This window comes from Desmodus rotundus, chromosome 10 (genome assembly GCF_022682495.2).
Source record: "Desmodus rotundus isolate HL8 chromosome 10, HLdesRot8A.1, whole genome shotgun sequence".
NCBI classification, from domain to species: Eukaryota; Metazoa; Chordata; class Mammalia; order Chiroptera; family Phyllostomidae; genus Desmodus; species Desmodus rotundus.
This window is the reverse complement of record NC_071396.1, coordinates 37,615,036-37,632,535: the sequence shown is the minus strand read 5'-3', so window position 1 is coordinate 37,632,535 and position 17,500 is coordinate 37,615,036. Positions and strand designations below refer to the sequence as shown.

The 17,500-nt window shown below is 51.4% G+C and overlaps 1 protein-coding gene across 1 annotated transcript; it reads left to right on the top strand.

The window, feature by feature from the left end:
• Window positions 1-15,201: 15,201 nt before the first annotated feature.
• Window positions 15,202-15,576, top strand: LOC112306064 (large ribosomal subunit protein eL36-like). Its single transcript, XM_045196601.2, has one exon. The coding sequence runs from the start codon at window positions 15,236-15,238 to the stop codon at window positions 15,551-15,553; it is 318 nt and encodes a 105-aa protein (XP_045052536.1). The 5' UTR covers window positions 15,202-15,235; the 3' UTR covers window positions 15,554-15,576.
• Window positions 15,577-17,500: the final 1,924 nt, after the last annotated feature.

The following is a 17,500-nucleotide window of genomic DNA, read 5'->3' as shown; positions in this document are numbered from 1 at the left end:
TGATGTTAATGGTGTTTCCACTGCTCTCAGGGAAGAGACGGAAGGTCACCTGGAGACTGCTGGAGGGTGGCACTGCCCACCCAGAGAGTGTGCGAGGGACTTCCTCGGGTAACATGGAGGGTCCTTGGATCAAGAGCAAAGGTGATCGAGAGGAGAAGTAGGGCTGACGTAACTCTAAGAAGAAATGCCAATTCCCTGCGAGAGACCAGTCCTTGAAGGGAAATGGTATTTTGATATGATCAAGGATTTCAGCGTGGGCATCATCACGGAAGACGAGAGAGAGAGCAGAGTGTGTAGGGGTAAAGACAAGGCCTGTCACGGGGGAGCTGGATGGGCCCCGAGGACTCAAAGGTGTGTGTTGCGATGTCACCTCCAGAGGAGGTCCAATAAGAGACATGGAGCACACACAGGACTGCGAGAAGATGTGTTCGCCAGGGAGCATGAGACAGCCGGCCCTCCACCAAACCCAAGGTCCGCTGGGAAGGAACTATTCCGGACAGAGCAGTTAGAGGCCATGTGTCAGAGTGTTCATGGGTAAAATACACATTTTCAACTATGACCTTCTCTGCAACCCTACCTATCTGCCCTTCCTTTCCATAAAAACAGTGGCCCTGAAATAATGACAGTGGCCTGGGCGTTCCACTCTCTGGGACGCTCCAGTCAAAGCCTTCACACACACACACCCTCATCCCACCCAGTGCCCACCCCGCCCACCTACCTCAACCCACAGGGACTGGCGACATCACTCCCTGCTTCGGAGCCAGTCAAAGTTTAGGGCAAGAAAACCTCCTAAGCACGTGGCCAAAAAGGAGGTGGCAAAGGTGACGATGCAAGAGGAGATGTGAGAGGGAAAGAGCGGTGTGTTCCGAGGAGGCAGGCGGCCACCAGATGCCGGAGCTCTCTCAAAGTGGGCACAGGAGGAGGACCCGGGCGGAGAAATGAAGAACATGAGGACGGGTTACTGGAGGGCACCCTGGGAAGGTCTCCATCGTGAGGTCCAGTCCCCGTCTTTATCCCGCGAATGCTTCAAGGTCATGACCTGTCCAAAGCAACTCTCCAGTGCTATACGACACAGGACCCTTACTGGAGCTTTCTGTATGATGAGTCATCTAAACACCCTCCAGAATTCAAATCTTCTGTTCCAATTTCCTCAAAATTCGGGGGTTTTTAATGGCTCTGGTGGTGTGGCTAATCCAGGGCCAAGTGAGAAGGCTCCTTGCTCCCCACTCTGTGCACTTTCCTCCAAACCATCCTGCCCACAACTGCTGCCTGGCCGCGGGTGTCTGAGGACAGTGCTGAGAGAGATGTCATGCTTGTGCCTGAGCTTGGTGCAGGGAGAGCGTTCTCCCTGGTTCCCGTCTGCTGTGGGAAGGGCGAGTGAAGGTGGGTGGGCCGGGCATCTGAGGCCCTGCAGGTCGGTGCTTGCTCCCGTCCCTGGTCTGCACTCCATCCTGTTTGAGGATGCATCTCTAATTAAGGCCAACACGGTCTCTGTCTCCACACCACATGAGTCTGTTGGGAAGTATAAAGAATATAACTCTTAAATAATAGTGTCAAGAAAATACATGTACAATTAAAATAGCAAGATTACGAAAGAGAAGAGTTCTGCATTAAGTAGAAAGCGTTCCTCTGAAGACACGGCATTCGAGCCTCATTAGGACAGCGTCCCCTCCTGCACCTGCACAGCGAGCCCTTCACACGGCAGCGAGACGGGATGGGGACATCAACCTGCACCCAATCCCAAACCTACATTCTGGGTGGGCACGGGTGTGTCACTGATGGCTGCTGGTTTTCATGTTCAGAACTCCAACATTAAAAACAGTCTTTTTAAAAAGAAATTGATGCTTGACCGACAGCCATTAAAAAGCATTATTACGACGGTCACACAACAAACACAGAATATGCTTGTGATGTACGAACATTGGCGATGCTCATTCTATGATGCCGTCTGTGTGCACGGGGGCAAAAGCTGGAATGCAGCATGAACAAATATGAGTACTGGATTCGCTGCCGCAGCGTGGGTTGACTTTTTGTCGCTTTGCTTCCCATCAATGTTGTTCATAAAACAAATAATTTGCAAAAAGCCATTAAAGTGCTGTGGTGACGATTGGAAAACCAATTATAACTTCCTGCATCTCTGAAATGAGACCGAGCCAATGGGGCAGAGCCACCGCGTGGAGAGGCACAGCCTCTGCCCGCAAACTTTTAATTATTTTTTTGCCTGGATAAAAGGAAGGCTTGACTTAAAGAGAAAAGACATTTTTATCTGAGCATCATGTACCCATGGCCCATTCCAATGGCGTGGCCTGTTCACAAGGCGCTGCTCCAATGCCTGGGCGCTCCCGCCGTGCGGCTGCTGGGTGCTGACCTGCTGAGCCCCGGCCCCACAGGCTGCCATTTGTCACCGCCCTGGGCAGGCTGTGCCTCTCTACACTGACTGCCCCATCCCAGCGCCAAGCAGAACTGGACGGTTAGCTGGACCCGAGTAAAGTCCCAAGTGTCCTGAGGTGAGAGGTCAGGACTCAGGGCCAGTGAGTGACTCTGTGGCTGTCTCCACCATTCCCCCAAGGCGTAGCAGTCGGAGGGGTGTCCTGACGGGCCTAAGTCAGCCATGCTGCTCCCTGCTCTGACCACTGGAGGGGACATGACCTCGGGATGGTGTTCACAGGCAAGGCTTTCCTATGGCCTCAGGATTCACCCCGCCGGGTTCAATGAGACTCTAGAAAAGGTTGCTGTGGGCTCCTTTCTGGACCAGCCTGTGAGGTCCAGAACTTCATCTGGAACTCCATTGCCAGTGGGGGAAGAGCAGACCCCAAGGGCCCGAGAGAGAAGTCGACCTCAAGGTCACCCTACCTCTGGATTCCTTACTCATACAGCCCTTGTTCACGCCAGCACGAATTTGCAGCATTGACACCGACTTCCCAGCTGAGCAGGACAGAGGGAGCTGGCTGACACCCAGTGACGAGGCAGGCAGGACACACGCCAGGGACGCTCTCACCCTCCATGTCCCCACCTGTCATCACCACCATCTCTGCTCACTCTACACACACCCGCCCAGAAATAGGATTCCCATGACAGGCCCCATGCAATGGGCTAGACAGACCATCTTCTCAAACTTCTTGGAATCCTGACGAGGAAACTTAGATTCTGGCAGGAAACAAGAACTTGCCCAATACTATGCAGAAAGACATCCTTTGAGATCCAACCAAACTTTCAACTTTTTGGCAAACTGCTCCCTAATAATCACCCCCCCACACACAGACTACTTCTCTGAGAGTGAATACGTTCCCACCAACACACGTTGCACCCACCCCTGCTGTAAACAGCCCGAGAACATGGCGTGATCATCGTCCCCCAGTGGACTGTGCGCTTCTGGAAGGCAGAGGCCAGTCCTCCGATTCGAGTAGGTGTTTCACTGTCTGTTGTATGAACAGAGTAAAATCTTTGGCTCAGCAGAACCTCATCCTGCCAAACCCATCCACACCAACCTTGTTTGCGTAGAATCTGCACTATTTCTAGATGGGGATGCGGTAGGCAGAATCTCTAAAATGACGTACCAGTCCTTCAGAACCTGTGATACAATGAGAATTATTCCTGTGATAGTGTTATGTCATACGGGACAACCACCTTTTAACAAGACAGGGTTAACACGATTCCATGCCTTCAGAAGTGGAAAGCTTCCCGTGGCTGAGTGCAGAGGAGGGAGGTGAAGGGAGAGTCAGAGAGATGAGAAAGACTTAAGGTACTACCAGAGGCTTTGAAATCAAGGCAGCCACAGGTCAGGGGTACAAGAAGCCTCTAGAAGCTGAGAAAACCCTGGCCAGCAGCCAGCAGGAGAAAGGGGACCTCAGTCCCGCAAGCACACAGGCTCACATCGTGAGTGCCGAAGTCTCTCTGGGACCCAGCGCCCACCCTGAGGAGGCTCACTGGCCTGCAGCTGGACACTACGGTCAGAGCTGGCCAACGGAAGGAAACCTTCTCTTCCTTCCTCTTCTCCTCACTTCCCCCAGGGAGGGAGAAACAAGCTGCAACCCCAAGATGGAGAGAAAAGGCTGAGAAGTCAGACTTCAGTCCATAGGGAACACCGGAAGGACCCGGGGACACTCGGTGGAAGCCAGTGGAGAACAGAGAGGGAGTGACTTACAGAGCACGGGGACTGCCCGGGCCGCATGTTCACTGTCACACGCAACTCGGCAGGGCCCACCTCAGCAACTGAAAGCTTCTCCTGGATGCCCACCAGGGCCCAGACCACAGCCATGTCTTACTTGGGAAAGGGACGCTGTTTGGTTTCTCTGGGAAAGTGTGGAATTACAGCTGGACAAACTCAAAAGCAGCCCCTGCAAAGAGCCGTCCAAATTCAGTCTCATTCCAAATACTTGTTCCGGGGGCCAGACAGATTCCAGATCTACCCGGGTAACCCGGAAGCCCGGCTTCCCAGCTCCTCTGGGCTCCACCTAATGGGCTTCTGATGACGGCATCCCAGAGTGAGCCCAGCTTGCGTCTGAGGAAGGAAACCAGCAGGGAACATTCACCTTGTCATGCATAGAGAATGAGCTTCTCGCTGGAAATGCAAATTCCAAACGATGAAAATCTCACTTCTGAATACATAATAGTCCCTAATTAGCTCACAGGTAATTAGAACAATTACCAGGGGCCAGCACAGTCATAAAGGCTGTGCGCCTCAATTTTCTTTCCCTAGGGAACAGAGACTCACATGGTTAAAATTCCTTTTCAGCACAGATTGTATTTTCCATATGTTAACATGGAACCAATTCTGGTCGTATAAATGTGCTTGTAAGAGTTCCCATGTATGGCCCTGGCTGGCGTGGCTCAGTGGATTGAGTGCCAGCCTGCCTACCAAAGGATCGCCAGTTCAAATCCCAGTCAGGGCACATGCCTGGGTTGTAGAACAAGTCCCCAGTAGAGGGTGCTCGAGAGGCAACCACACATTGATGTTACTCTCCTCTTTCTCCCTCCCTTCCCCTCTCTAAAAATAAATAAATAAAAATTTAAAAAAAAAAGAGTTCCCAAAAATATGTATCAGCACAGCTCCACCCTCAGCTCAGCTCTCAACTCAGCCAGGGGGGTGAAGTTCTCACAGCAACAGAACATCCATGCTCTCAGACTCAGGAACCCCTCAGCAGGAACCTATTGAGACAGAGGAAACCATCGTACATAGTGAGATAGACTCATACGCTGTCTGCCCGGGCGGCGCAGAAAGCCAGGCCGAATTGGCGAGCACTTGCATATTCCCACGGTATCATCAGAGGCATAGGAGGGAGGCGGGGAAGGAAGCAGAGAGCGAGGAAGGACCAACACGGCGCCCGTTACTGACCTGCTCTTTGCTTGGTCGTAGGTGAGACTGATTGCTGGATCTCACCACACTGCCTTCGCCAAGGTCACAGAATGACCATGAGGCAGGACAGTGCACCTGCAGTGTGAGTACGAGAAATGGTCCGCTGGCTCCTGCAGCCCCATTGGTCGAAGTTTCGTCCCCATAGGGCATTCATTCGTTCATGCTGTCAGGCTGCATGTGTGTGGACACCTCATGTTCGAAACGGGAACCTAGCCAGAGGTTGTCACCACAGAAGCGGTTAAAACTAAACTATACGCCCAAAACCGTAGAAGTGAGGATGCTGAGAGGTTCTGAATGGGTCTGATACGGCCACAGAGATGTCCATCTCAGCGTGCATTCCAATTAGAAAGCTCAAGCCACCTTCTGGGTGAGACCCAGCGCCAGCACGCACTACCTGTAGGACCTGGGGCAAACTAACTTCTCTGCACCTAGATTTCCACGTGTGAAGTAGGAAGGAGCACCTGTCACACAGAAATGGCTCAAGGTCAATGAGCTAATCCATCTACTGGCCCAGATCGAACTGAACCAAACTGAATTCCCTCTGCTACCATAAGTGATAATAAATTGAACACAACACAAATGTTCAGTAGAGGAGTGGTTAGGTAAAGCACAATGCAAACAGTTCACGGATCCCTGGGCATCCTTTAAAAGTGGTTGTGAATGAAACGCAAAAGAGCGCGTGTGTGGAAAACAGCACAGACGAACGTGTGTGCGTAGAAGGTGGGAGAAGGGTGTTGCGCTGCACTTGTGGCGTTTCTGGGGAAAGTTGTGAAAATGCTGAGCCACGCTACTGACCGACAAGGACTTCAGAAAACACGAATGAACAATGCTAGTCAGCACTGTTCACTCTTCCTTCTTGTTCAGAGAACTCCCAATTTGTTCAGGGTGACAGCATGTCCATCCTCAAGGGACAAATAAGGATCTGTTTCAATCAATTGGAGAAATCCTTTCCTCCAACCCCCCAACCTGCCTTGCAGCTGGGGAAAGTGACCTGATGGGAAGCCTACTATGTGGAATCTAGGAAACTGTGCTCTGCTGATAAAAAGAGGGTAATACGGCAGGCACTGCCCCTCCTCTTCTTCTCCACCTTAAATGTGGATGTGAAGTCTGGCATGACAGCAGCCACCTCGTGACCACGAGGTAAGCCACATCAGAGAAGGGCGAAGGAATTCAGCCCTGTCATCTCTGAGCCACCAAATCAACATCAAAAACTACTTTGTCCCTCGCCATACAGTTCTTGGCTTAGAACTCTATGGTCTGGTTTTCTATTACTTGTAACCGAACACACACACCTAACTGATAAAGGATAGTCGATTTACACTCCTATCTCACTGGATTTGTACAACAGGTATTGCAGGAGTGTTTTGTAATTCCCACTTGCAAACAGGGTAGCTGAGAGCCTAAGTGACTTACCCAAGGTCATCTCGCTATGAAGTCTTCGGACCAGCATCTATACCCAATTCTTATCCTAGAGTCCTTCCTACCACTTCCTAGCACAGAAGATGAGGCAGATAGTACGGCAAAGAAAGGAGTGTTGAGCCCGGGGTGTGAATGGCTGCAAGTACCCCGCTAGGGGTTTTCACCTGATGACAGGGAACAGCAATGTGGCAAGACTCAACATTCCAGCAAAAACTGTGGCCGTGCTCCAAGGCTTCTGCAGGATGGAGCTCAATAAATATTGAATGAACAGATAAAAAAATGAACAAACAAACAAAACAACCAAGAAATAATTGGGTAAAATTCTCTAGGTGCATATGGAGGGTGAATCAGAACGGCAAAGTGAGAGCCAAGAGGGCCTTGGAAAGGTGACTGCGGCATGCATTCCGTGTGAGAGACATTAAGGTAAGAGCTAGGAAACTACAGACCTGAATGAAGGGCTGGGGGGAGGCCCACAAAGCCGAGAGCAATTCACCGAACAGAACTGATAGGTCACAGCGCTCACGTGGCCACCAGCTTCTCCTCCTAGAAGACCATTTTTACAAGGCCATGCAGCTGACCCAAACCATAGGAGTTTCCTGCCACCTGGAGAATACATCCTGATGTTTGCTACCTGATGGACGGCACGGTCCTTCACTGGCTTCTAGGTTCAGGTCTTCTCCAGAGTAACAAGTCACCCAATGCCACTAAACAGAAATGCAAGTGATTTGATCACTCTGCATAATATTGAATTATTAACAAATGTCTCCATCCACATTATTTTTTTGTTTGGGTCTTCCCTCATTGGCTACTTTTCTAACATGCATGTGAGTCGAGCAGGGGCAGGACTGGGCAGCGATGGAGGAAGAGACCAGGATTCTGAAAGACCAGTTGCCAAGATGACCCTCTGGACAGACCATGCGCACCTGCTGCCCCTGCAGCTCAAGCCCAACCCTGCACGGAGGCTTGGAGGGGTCACTCCTGGCCCCACGCTCATGCTCTGCTCGCTCAGCTTATGCCCCAGCAGAGGGGCCACGCCTGCCTCCGTCCACACCTCAGATGAACTCAGTATCAAATCCCACACCCAGACAGCTCTCTCAGCAAGAAAATTGAAGTCATCACTCTTAGCCCAGAAACTGTACAGATCTTTGTCCCACACAACTGGATCATAAAATGCTCAGTGGAACACTCTGTCACATGTGAAACTCCCGAAAACTTTTTAATGGACAGAGATGATTCTAAACCTCACAAATCTTCTCACAAAGATTGTTGTAAATCACTTTTCCTCTGGCTGCAACTTCTGACAAACAGCAATTCATCTTTCCAAACCCGACACTAAGTTTACCTCCTCCAGGAAGCCCTCTAGGGTTCAGTTGACTTTCTGCCCAGCAAGGGATTCAAGCTATAGCTTTCAGCTGTTTTTGAAGAAAGTGTCCTTAGACAGGGACTGCATTTCCAACCCTCTAAAGCCTAGATGGGGCCCTGAAACTGGTTTAACCAGTGAAATATGAGGGAAAAGAATGTGTATCCCCGCCCTGACTGGTGTGGGTCAGAGGGTTGGGCATCATCCTGCAAACTGAAGAGTTGCTGGTTCGATTCCCGGTCAGAGCACGTGCCTGGGTTGTGAGTGTGTGAGAAGCAACAAATCGATGTTTCTCACATCAATGTTTCTCTCCCTCTCTGCCCCTCTCTAAAACTAAATTAAAAAATTTAAAAAAACAAAAAAGAACGTGTGTCTCTTTGAGGCAAAGATGATGAAAAACAGTGTCTCCTCCCTAATCTCTCTTCCCACCAGCTGACCAGAGCTCAGCACTCAAGGCCCTTGAAGCCACATCACGGTGCAGAGGCAGGGCCTCTGTCAGCTCAAGTCTCCACCCTCTCACACCCTCAGCTCCAGCCATCATCCAAGAACAGCCGGGACCAGCTATTAAATGAGTGAGAACTATCGCTTACGGAGTCAAGCCACTGACATCCCGGATTTTGCTGCTGCTCTTAGCTCCCTTTATTGTCTGTAATATACCCTTCACATCTGCTCAATCTAATCTAACATTCCTTCTCTTCCCAGCTCTCCCAGCTTTATGAAAAAGCATAATGGAAGGAGATGCCGTGACTGTGTAACCCAGAGCTCTTGGTCACGGCTGCATCTTTCCTACCGGCCTGTGTTTCCCCGGGGGGAAGGCTCTGGGTCTTTCCGAACTCTGCATCTCCAGCTGCTGGAACAGAGTCGGTAGACGTTAATGCTGGCCCACGTCATTTTTGAAGAAATAGGTTATATCTGTCATGTTTACCAGTTTACAGAATGCTTTCCCTCTTCCTTGATTTCCATGTGGAATCCCACTCCTTCAACACGGATTTGTATAAAAGGCTTCGCCATCTGAGAAGGAGAGTGTGGCAATGTAGTTCCTCCTGTCCTGGCTTTATGGAAGAAAACTTTGCGGCTCTCAGAACTGAAGTTTTCAGGTCAGGCTGCCCTGGCTGAGACATACACCATGTACCCAACAGTCTGGTGGCCGATAATCTCTGCTGGATGTGGTCAGGGTGTTCTAGTTAATAACTTGTCTTCTGATATAGCAACATTTTCTGCTTTTTGTTCTTTAAAGAATAATTAAGAGATTTCAGCACCTGGCAGGGTGGAAGAGGCCTGTCTCAGCCCAGCTGGGTAAACATCGTCTCAGAACCCGGGTGGTCATAACACAGCTACAGGGACATCAGATGCAGAGAGAAGAGCAGGTGACCCAGTGCGCACCTTCCTGCCACTGGAATTAGTGTGGTGCGGTGCGCTCTGGAATCACCGATGGGTTTGTGTCCAGAAAACTACAATGTGACACTAGACGTCCAAGGTCCGAAGCCCAGTTCCGAAGCCTCCTGTGCAGTGGCCACTGCTGTCTGCCCCCAGGTGGGCACTTCCCACGGCTGCCTGGCCTTTCCAGGGAGCCCAACCTCCCACAGGACCAAGGCCGCTGCTACAGGAATGGGTGTGAGGGACAGTGCTGGCCTGTGAGCTGTGAGGGGCATCTGCTGGGGACCTCCTGTGAGAAGTGGGCAGAGGCGGGCCTTTTCAAGTGAGTGGCTGTGATGCCTGGAAATGCTGCAGCCACAGGACAGTGAAGGCAGCACACAGAAAAGGGCAGCGAGACTCTGGGGGATGGCAGTTCCAGTCTGTCCAACAGGAGGGTTCCTTGTGGGGTGACGTCATGAGCCCTCTGGCCCACGAAGCTGTTCTGAGTGGCTGTTATCTGCCTGCATCTGAATGTACCCACGACAATGCACAACCAATGCCAGTTAGCACGGGAATGCCACAGAGAACCAAACAAAGGGACGCCTGAACAAGACAGGAGCCCATTTCTCTTCTGTCACAGCAGGTCTACAGGTAGGCGGGTCCTGGCATTGGTCCAGTGGCTCAAGGATGCCAGGGCCAAGACCTCTGAAATTATCTTGGCTTTTCCCTCAGATCTGTAAGATGCATGCTTCAGTTCCAGCCATCACATCCAAGTTCCAAAACGAGAAAGGGCCACAAGAAGGAGGAAAGGCATGGGACCATGCGCATCAGGGCATTCTGGCTTCTGTAGCAGGAAGCAGGCCCCCTCCCCCACTATGATGCCCACACACCACACCAGGCACAACAAACAAAAGGATGCCCGCTAACCCAGAAATGAGGCTGACAGGCAGGGCCGCCGGGGGTGATGGGGGACAGGAACTGGAGGACACAATAGCAGGGCGCTGTGAGATGGGACCAGTACAAACAACTCTGGCTTCAGGAACCACTAGGTTGAGCCCATTATTTGTTTTCTTACAAACCTGTCCTTTTAAAAAAACCAACAAACTGTAAATAATTCTGTACAAACTAGATTTCCACTTCAATGAGTCTGGGTTAAGCAAAGTCTGATGAAGAAAAATTGAGCCATGTAAATTGCTGTTCCCAGAGCCAGGGCTGAGTATCCTATTTAAATCTGTAGGGACATGATTAGGGCACAGGGGGTCCTCATTTCAAACGCAGCATCATTCCTGTGCATCGTGTGAAACGCCTCTTCTGGCTGTTTTCAGGGATCCAGGACCTCAGTTCCTCCTCTAATTGTTGTCAAGGTTCCATTCGGTGGAGAAGGTTAGAATAACAACATGTCCAGCCCTGGCTGGTGTGGCTCAGTGGATTGAGCACCAGCCTGTGAACCAAAGGGTTGAAGGTTCGATTCCCAGTCAGGGCACATGCCTGGGTTACAGGCCAAGTCCCCAATGGGGGGGTGTGCTAGAGGCAACCACACGTTGATGTTTCTCTCTCTTTCTCCCTCCCTTTCCCTCTCTCTAAAAATAAATAAATAAAATCTTTAAAAAAAAGAAAAGCACATGTCCAGCAGAGGAGTTAGCATGTGCGCTAGCCCTGCAGCTCATCTGTTTAAGCCTGTTTTGCATGAACCATTTACGAGGTTTTCACCCTGGCTGGTGGGATCACAGCTATGTCCACCCAGCCTGTACCCTCGTGGCCACCCCTTTTCACAGCCAACATCTGCGGAGACAGACAGGCAGCTGTGCCGGGGGTGGGGGGGACATGAGGTATTTGATAGCCATGGCGGAGCTGTGGGCAGCTGCCCCTTCTGCCTCATAGGTCATGGAACAGGGACTTGGAAGTGACCTTACAAGGCACGGGGCCCACGCCTATCACACAGGAGGGAAAAGAGGCCAGAGGCAGCTTGTAAACTGCTCTCGCCCGTGGAGGTATTTTGCTACATACGACTCGGACCTGCAGGAGGCTGCCTGGAGCCGCAGCTCCTCTGTGGGCCACGTGTTTATAGAGATTCCTAAAACCCTGGGTGCTGCAGGAAGAGGGAGCAGCTGCATAGAGAGCTCACTAGGAAAGTGCAGGAGGTGAGACGTGGGCCGGGAGAGACACGGCCCAGCACCCACAGGAACGGAAGCTGAGCAAAGACCGTGGCACCTACCTGAACCGGTGCTCATGTGAGGCACTCTGCTGATGGAGGACTCGTGCTGGTGTGGGGCTCCAGCAGACCCTGCTGGTTCAGGGCACCTTGCCGTCCTGAGCAAGCTGGACACTGAAGCCCAGGAACAAACCTGGGGTGCAGGCCGATGCCAAGCTGTCAGAGCATCGTGTGGAAAGCCATGTTTGTGTGCACCCAGGCTTGCTTTCCTGGCTCTGAGGATTTCTGGCGAGGACCAGGAAGGACGGGAGCAGTGAAGAACGGAGACTAATCATACTGGCAGCAGTGGTGCTGGCCCTGTTCTCTCTTTGCAGACAGAGGGGACGGGACAGAAGGTAGCCAACCATGGTCACCATCAAACAGCCAACAAGAAGGGGGCAAAGCCCATGGTGGTGGGGAGTCTCAGGAGGGTGTGATGGGAGAGGGCACACCTGGCACCACCCGTTCTCCAGCCCCCCTGACACACTCAACACTGAGACACCTGTGCAAAGGGCACGAGTGAAGTCAGAGACCTGTCTCCTGGTGGATGAGCATCAGGCTCCAACACTAATGCTTGTCACCGATCATCATTAAATCTACAACCTGGCCAGACTTGTGAAGGGAGGGCCAAATATGGACATGTGAGGCTGAAGGGAAGTGTTTCTAATTACACCAGGTACCTGAGTCTATCAAGCCCCAGAAGGGGGTTCTGTGACCCTGCTGTTTCTGAAGTTCAGCCACAATGTAACGAGCCCCCCCTATCTGAAACAGCATCGTGGAGAATGCTGTCTGCGAAGAGTAAACAGCTGAATTTCCACCACACCTCACTCAGAGATTAGCAGAGCGCCTGGAGAGTGATTAAACATCATTACTTTAGAACCAAGATGTGCCACGCAGTGGGAAAAATAACCACACACGTAATTGCGCAGACATCCCTTTAAACAAAGGAATTCCTAGTTGAGAAGGGAGGTGGGTGGTGGAACTGGTCAGACAAGCGCATTGTTTTTGCACCTCTGTGCAGACTTGCCCGAAGCCCTCCAGCAATGGTTTTCATAGTGTTAGAGTTTGGTCTCCAACCAAGAATAGAACATTCTTTCATGTTGACCCGAGAGGTTCGTATTCCCTCCTTAATATCTTTTAATGTCTTCATCTGTCTTATTGTGAAGTCGGTTTGCTTGTGCCGAAGCCCTAGGAATCCAGCTAGCTGAGACTCCTGGCTTGATGTCTTTCTCTCACTCTCTCTCTCTCTCTCTCTCTCTCTCTCTCTCTCACACACACACACACACACACACACACACACACACACACGAGGCCTAGAGAAGGGTTTTCGATGGTAGCATTACTGGCATCTGGGGCTGGCTAAGTCTGTTGTGGGCACTGCCCGGTGCATTGCAGTATGTTTAGCGGCATCCCAGGGGCACCCTCCCCCAGCTGTCCTAACCCGTCGAATGTCCCACAGGGGGCACCATTGCCTCTCCTCGAGCACCACTGCTGGAGACAGTCACAGTCAGCATGGGGCCCCTTCCTTCCTCGTTTCCAGGTCCATGTGAGTGAGGTCGGAAGCCTACCTCCAGAGGAGGGCTGGCAAACGTCAGCTCTGAACTGAAAAATGGGCCCCCAGTCTGGGCACCAGCAACCACACCTAAAGACCTATTCGAACGGCACAAGGGCTGCCGAACTCTTCTATTTCCCATTGTGGTCGAACGGCTCAGAAAAAAGTGCACAGAAAACCGGATACAAAACAGCCAAAGGTAGCAACTAACTGTCCACCACACAGCAGTTGTGGGCTCTTGAAAGGAAGAGATTTACAATGAACAGCACAGCGGAGGTGGGTGCATCGGCTGATGGTTTGATGCACAGCCCTGTCTGGCCCCCAGAGTGGTTCTCCAGAACAAGAGCCAGCAGCCTGTCTGCTCCCCGTTTCTGGTGCGGATGGGAAGCTGGATGAAGAGGGGTGCTGCTGCCATTTGGGGAAGGGTATTAGCATTGAGAGCCTGCTGTGTATTAAGAACCTCCCCCGTATGTGTCGCCTCATTTTCGAGTCACCTTGTCCTTCAAAATTTGGAAAAAATTGGCTCACACTTTCTCCTTCAGGCCCTTGAAGGGAGCCCAATCCCTCCGTTGCCCACGACCTCCGTGAGGGCCGGTCATTCATTCACTGTGTGTGTGTAACGCCCAGGGTCAGGACAGGGCGAGACAAGCAAGGCACCTGGTGGCAGGCTGAAGGAGGCACCCACTCTCAGGGCCATGCAGGCACAGGGTCACCCTAGTGATGGAACTGAAAATCCACCGTAGCCTGTGACACAGTCCCATGTACATGGTGCTGAGAACAGCTTTGGGTGAACCTCGCAAGGTAGGCCAGCTGGTCGCTGACGGCAGGGATTCAGCAGCTCTTAGCCGTGGCTCCATCTAACAGCGTGTGAGCATCACTCAGGGTGCCGGAGGAGAGGAGATCACAAAGATGGGGGAGACATGCAAGCCCCTGGGGTACCCACATACAGGCAGAGCACCCCTGGACACCCGCTACTATGTGCCACGGGAGACTGTCTGTGAGGTGCATGGTCTCCTTGCTAATTCCACGTTCGGTCACTTCCACAGAAATAACTTCAAATTAGATGAAAAAGTAAAAAGGAACTGGATGAAGGAAATGAGCCTATTTATCATTTTCTTGGTTGTAGGGTCGGAAGCACTTACATTGCTTTCACAATTGAACGATCTCTACTTTCTAGGCTGAGCCAGGCAGCAGACAGATGAGGCTGGCTGGCTCCCACCTACTCCCCCAGGCTGCGTAGATGGACGCGGTGTTCAGAACTCCTGCCAAACCCTCCCTGGAGCGGGGCCGGGAACCTGAGTTCAACTCTTTGCAGCAATGGGAACTGAGAGTCTCATCAACTTGTGGCTCAGCTGTTCTCAGATTCCAAGAAGCTTCTGAGCCCAGGCCACTCTGAGCCAGCAGGTGGATGCAGATCCGAAGGTTAAAGCTCAGCAACCAAACCAGCGAGGTCAGGACAGAAGAACATCCGGGGAGACTGCCACCTGTATCTACTCTCCCAAGACAAGACAGGCCATGTTGGAAGCCTCCTTCAGGTCGCCTTGATTGGTCCCAAATTCCTGGCCTTCCTTCTCTGTATCTATGACACCTTCCAACCAATCAGGAGGCATATCCCTAATATACCTGAACCTTTAAGTGAAGCTTACCTTCTGCCTCACCTTCTCCTAACCAGACACTCCCCAGTGCACTGAGCAAGAACAGCAAAAACCTATTAGTTATAAACTACTGACTACCAAGCGATAAGCTGATTTAAAGAAAGCAAGAGATTTTTCATCTTTTTTTTTTCTTTTTTGCTGACGTGCCGTCATCAAGCCAAAAAGTCATCAAGGATCACAGACCTGTGACCCTTCACCTTTCGTACCATGACACTGGCCTGGAGTCTTCTTAGGAAGGCCAAGGACCACCACATACCGTGTCACCACTAATCGCTAATTAACAGTGAATCAAGATCCTACTACACACTACAGCCTTCCGCCTCGGCCCCATTGAGGAACAGCAGCCATGGCTCTCCGCTACCCCATGGCCGTGGGCCTCAACAAAGGCCACAAAGTGACAAAGAACGTGAGCAAGCCAAGGCACAGCTGCCGCCGTGGGTGCCTGACCAAACACACCAAGTTCGTGCGGGACATGATCCGAGAGGTGTGTGGCTTTGCCCCCTACAAGCAGCGCGCCGTGGAGCTGCTCAAGGTCTCTAAGGACAAAAGGGCCCTGAAGTTCACCAAGAAAAGGGTGGGGACACACATCCGTGCCAAGAGGAAGAGAGAGGAGCTGAGCAATGTCCTTGCAGCCATGAGGAAGGCAGCAGCCAAGAAGGACTGAGCCCCATGCCCTCGTGTAATAAAACCTGTTCAGGAAAAAAAAAGAACCTACTACACACTACTGCGTTTGACAGCAGGGCTCAGAGAAACAGAAGTGATGGCAGCAGCTCTTCTGCGGACTGCGGATAAAGGACTAACCTGTGGCCCAATCGGCAGAGAGCCCAGAGCTGGGTGGGAGGCAGCCAGCTGAAGAAGAGGCCTGTAGCGTGGGGAGGAAGGCTCCAGGGCAGATGGGCCCAGTGTGAGTGGGCCTTTCACCTTGTGTGGACATGTAGTTCAGTCCGTTTGAGACGGCTTTCCCGCGTTCCTCTGGTGAGCTCCCCGTCACCCTTCGGGACAGGTGCAGTCCTTCAGGGGGTCTCGTCTGAGACGTGTGCACCTGAAGACAGATGGAGGCCCCACCTGTAGGACAGCTGCACCCGCCTTTGTCCCTTTCCCTTTCGTGGTCACCTGCCCCCACACGAGCAGCAGGTCTCTGGGCCTTAGCAAACCCACGCAGGCTGCCCAGACAGGAGATTTAGGACCAGCTCCACACCTTGGAAAAGTCCCAAATTCCTGAGTCTTCATCCTGAGCCTGACCAGTTAGAAGACGTGTCTTCAAATTACACCTGCTGCTTTGTATATTCTTGGTCTTTTCCCTCCCTGGGAAGTTAGTTCATTAAGACAAAAAAAAAATCAATGAAGTTATTTAAAGCCAAGTCAGTCCATGTTTACGTACGACACAGGTGAGCGGTGAGTACCAACCTCCTGAAGGGCGGTCCTTCCCACCACCCCATGAATGAAAACGTCTCTCAGCCCAAAGGTGGCACAGGCGCCTTTTACATGACAGTTTCGGAATGTCAATGTATAAAAACTGGACTAGATGCCACCCATCTGTCCTGTTATTTCTGAGAGAAGGGATGCCACGGGGAGGGAAATGCCAAGGCCCTTTACCTCTGTGCTTCGTGAGACAGCCTTACTGAGATTTAATTCACACGCCACAAAATTCACCCGTGCAAACTGCACGATCCAGTGGTTTTCAGCATATCCAGGGTTGTGAGACCACCACCCCCTCATTACATTTTATCAGGTAAGCTTGCTACCCATCGCACATACTCATATACACGTGTGCATGGGCGCACACACACACAGCTTCTGATTGGCCCTGCACAGCCTTTCCACCTCTAGAGAAGCTCAATTATGTACGGAAAAGTGTTTTTTCCTTTGTTTGATAATAGTTTTCAAGAGAGGCCTGGCAAAGGCTCAGCTGTGGGGCTTCTTTTAAAAGAAAAGTTGGCTTTTGATTGTATATAAGTTGATATCGAACAAGGCATACATATTATACTGGCCAGATTTGCGTATGATCACTAGACCAGCATTGTCTGTTCTGTCTTCTCTTTTCCCAGCAAATATACGGTAGGGGGTGCCTTAGTCTGATTAATTCTAAATATGCTCATGCACCTCGGCCGTCTTTGGGAGTTAATAAACTACATCAGATACGAACCCATCCATGTCCCCAAAAAGGAACTAACTTTGTTTTAACTTAAGTTACTTTTTTGTTAGTAAGTTAAAGTGGAAGCTGCCTGCCCGCCTAGGTAGGCAGCGTTGAAATCCAGGCTCAACCACGTACTAAATGCACCCTTTGTGGAGTCTCACTGCAGGGACCAGACTGCTGCTTTGCGCATCCTGCACACAGTCACCAGGCTGAATAAGGACACTGCCGACCTCACGGACTCTTAGTTTGTGGCGCTGGGGAGAAGAGAGATGGAGAGCAGGAAGCAGAGTGAATGCAATAGGTAATCTGTACACATGCTGCTTTGGATGCTGTTGTAGGAATTTTAAAAAGTCAGTGCTTACCATGGTGGCGATTATCCGTGTTATCAGAGTAGGAACCATGAGGCCTGGGTGTACTCTCTGCCAGCGTCCTACCCTGTCCAGTTTCCTGGTACTTTGGGGGTCCCCGGGCCGA